The 3,055-nt window shown below is 43.6% G+C and overlaps 1 protein-coding gene across 1 annotated transcript in view; it reads left to right on the top strand.

Moving 5' to 3' along the window:
- LOC109518419 (vacuolar protein sorting-associated protein 26B-like) overlaps positions 1-1,884 on the top strand; it is a 4,938-nt gene extending 3,054 nt beyond the window's left edge. The window contains exons 3-5 of the mRNA XM_019874235.1: positions 370-545; positions 1,032-1,195; positions 1,389-1,884. Of these exons, the coding sequence (XP_019729794.1) occupies positions 370-545; positions 1,032-1,195; positions 1,389-1,398 (350 nt within the window). The 3' untranslated portion in view covers positions 1,399-1,884. The remainder of the gene's footprint in view (positions 1-369; positions 546-1,031; positions 1,196-1,388) is intronic.
- Positions 1,885-3,055: the final 1,171 nt, after the last annotated feature.

Genomic DNA, 3,055 nt, shown 5'->3' with positions numbered 1-3,055 from the left:
GTAGAGATTATGTTGTAATTGGGGGGGGGGTGTAGGAATATTTGAATTTCGTTGTCTTTGTCTTATCTCAAGGGTGTTTGAATCAGGTGTATTGGAGGAGGGAAACATTTAAAACATGCAGGATAGTGCCCCTCAAGGACCGGTTTTGCACACCCGAATTATGGTGTAATGTATTCCCGTGTTTAAAAACAAATATTAAAAAAGTACCGTAATCAAATGGGCCAAATTTTAAAATAGCCCTAATACAGCGTGAAGTTAAACTGCTCAAATTTTGCGTGACTTTTAAGGTATCATTTCACATCATATTGAACCTCAGATTGTTCAAATTAAGGGCTGTTCACATTTGCAGATTTTATTGTATCAGTTAAGTGCGAGCGATATTCAAATTGTGTGCGTTTTTAGGCGAGTCCATCCCCATCCGGCTTTTCCTGGCTGGCTATGACCTGACTCCCACGATGCGAGACATCAACAAGAAGTTCTCGGTGCGCTACTACCTAAATCTGGTGCTGATCGACGAGGAGGAGAGACGCTACTTTAAACAGCAGGTGGCCATATGTATTTATCTTGTATCTATCTTAAAGCCGGGTGTTTCTGTTTTGGGGCCCCCCACCATCTGACAAATGAGGAGAATGTTTTGGCCATGTGATCATCAAGAGCTAAGATCAGCACTTTGCTTGCCTGGCCAGGCAACTGGGTCACAGAATTTAGCGCGTTATTTATCTATTTATATATCACACAGCACATGTGCAGTCCTCCTACGGAGAAGATGCTGACGCCAGATCATCACTGAGTCGTGCACTGAAATTGGCAGCTATATCTCACAGCTGAGGGGAAGCATCTATTACGGGAGAGGCCTGTTTTGTACAAAGGCAACCTCACGTTAGTTTGAGCAGAAAAAAAAAAAAAAGTTTTAACGTTACAAGAGCATGAATTGTCAAATTAAAAATCCAGCAGAAGAATTAAAGAGCCGCAGGTTGACAACTCTTGCACTCCACCATCAGTATGTATCAACGTTCCCCTTGTATTCCCAGGAAATTACACTATGGCGGAAAGGCGACGTGGTGAGGAAGAGCATGTCCCACCAGGCCGCCATCGCCTCCCAGCGCTACGAGGGCTCGGCTGCCTCGGAGAGTGCATTGGAGCAGTGTGCCAAGGAGGACAACGGATATGAGCCTCGCCTTCGACTGGACCGGGGGTCTCCGTGAGTTCCCCTTGTATTCCCAGGAAATTACACTATGGCGGAAAGGCGACGTGGTGAGGAAGAGCATGTCCCACCAGGCCGCCATCGCCTCCCAGCGCTACGAGGGCTCGGCTGCCTCGGAGAGTGCATTGGAGCAGTGTGCCAAGGAGGACAACGGATATGAGCCTCGCCTTCGACTGGACCGGGGGTCTCCGTGAGGCCATGTCCGCCATTCCCAGGGAAGAGGATTAAGGGAGACTGGACTAGATTTATCCCTCCTTGCTTTGTTGTTTTTTTGTTTCTTGACGGAAATCAAAGTAAATCAGCGATTATAATTCCTGGGACTTTCACGCTAACGCCATTCAGTGTGTACTTAATGGTTTAATGGCAACTAATTTAGAACTTTGAACAAGCAACATTCCAGTTATGAAGAACTCCGAAATGTGAAATGCACGCAGGTGTTGTCCAAGGAGTGTGGATGTGTAAATAAGAGCGGTTCAAGTCAGCATTCCGGCAGTATTAATTGCCTGCCACATCCTAGTGTTTAGTTTGGTTAGACACATGCAAGTGTCTTCCTGCCTCTAAACATGATTTTATGTCTTTTAAAGCAGAGAAGAGTGAAGTTAGAGCTATTTAGATCTTTTTGCAAAGCGCTTATGACTGATTCATTGTGCCCAAATTGTCAAATAAACTGATGCCAAATGGGAAAAAAAAGTCACACTTATTTCTCATTGTAGTTTTGTTTGTCTTTTCACCACAAACATTTTACAACAAACACATATCACGATGATCTACTACATAAACTAAAGAGACAGATTTCAGCCCAGCACAGTCACAGCGGTTCTTGGTCCTCCAAGCTCAGAATAAAGTCAAATTCCTCTGCAGGGATGATAAATAAAACTGTGTGTGCAACGACGTTGATGCTACATTTTAAATTATCTCATCAATTACCAGTGGTTAGAGGCTGCACGGACAGCCTGGGTCTGGTGAAGAGCATGATGTCCTTCAGAGGGCCCCCATTGGTCCGATGTTGCAGGTGGTACTCTTTGAGCTCAGACAGAGGAAGAAACCGCTTCAACATTCTTTGGTACTGGATGTCCACCTATGAGCCAGGAACACCATCAGCATCATCCCACCTTAACTTTTCACCCTCATTTCATTTGCATTAGGACTTGTTCTTGTCTTGTTACCCATGCGGGTGATGGAGCATTGAATGATGGGTTGGTATTCATTCAGAATGTTTTCATTCATTTTTCGGAGTGAGTCTTTAAACTGAAAACAACCAAAAAAATCCCCAGGAGCCACCCTTAAGGGGGAAGTCAAGGGCACATTTTTCTTTACAATATGTTCTCGGCGGATCCACTTGTCTAAACATGGCATTCTGATTAGTATTGGGTTTGTGTAATAATTTAATAAGGAAAATCCACCTGTTTCAATCCATCTGAGGGGGTGGTCATTTTGCCACTTGCTGTTTACTAACGATGACATCACAGTTCCTCGGGTAAGGATCAATCACGGCTCACCTGTTTTCTGACTTTGGTCACGTGGCGTTCGTAAGCTGAGCTGTGATTGGTCGTTCCTTGAGCACAGACTAACTGATGGCATTTTTTAGACACCCCCCCCACCCCCAGATGTATTAAAATACATTCAGACGTGGATATCTGATTTCATGAATTATATTTGATATTATTCATTGAGAAAGGAGGGTTTGCGGTTCATATCTAATATTTTATACCATCCAAAGGAACAAAAAATAATAACCAAAGATCGGTTTGTTTAACCCCTGCAGGACTCACTTTGAAGAAGTACAAAAATGTGTATAATAGAAAATTATGGGTTTTTTTTTTCCTCAAAATCACAGAGAGGATGTGATAT

This window comes from Hippocampus comes, unplaced genomic scaffold (genome assembly GCF_001891065.2).
Source record: "Hippocampus comes isolate QL1 unplaced genomic scaffold, H_comes_QL1_v1.1 scaffold125, whole genome shotgun sequence".
Taxonomy (NCBI): domain Eukaryota; kingdom Metazoa; phylum Chordata; class Actinopteri; order Syngnathiformes; family Syngnathidae; genus Hippocampus; species Hippocampus comes.
Note: the sequence above shows the minus strand (reverse complement) of the source record. Positions and strands in the feature narration are given on the sequence as shown.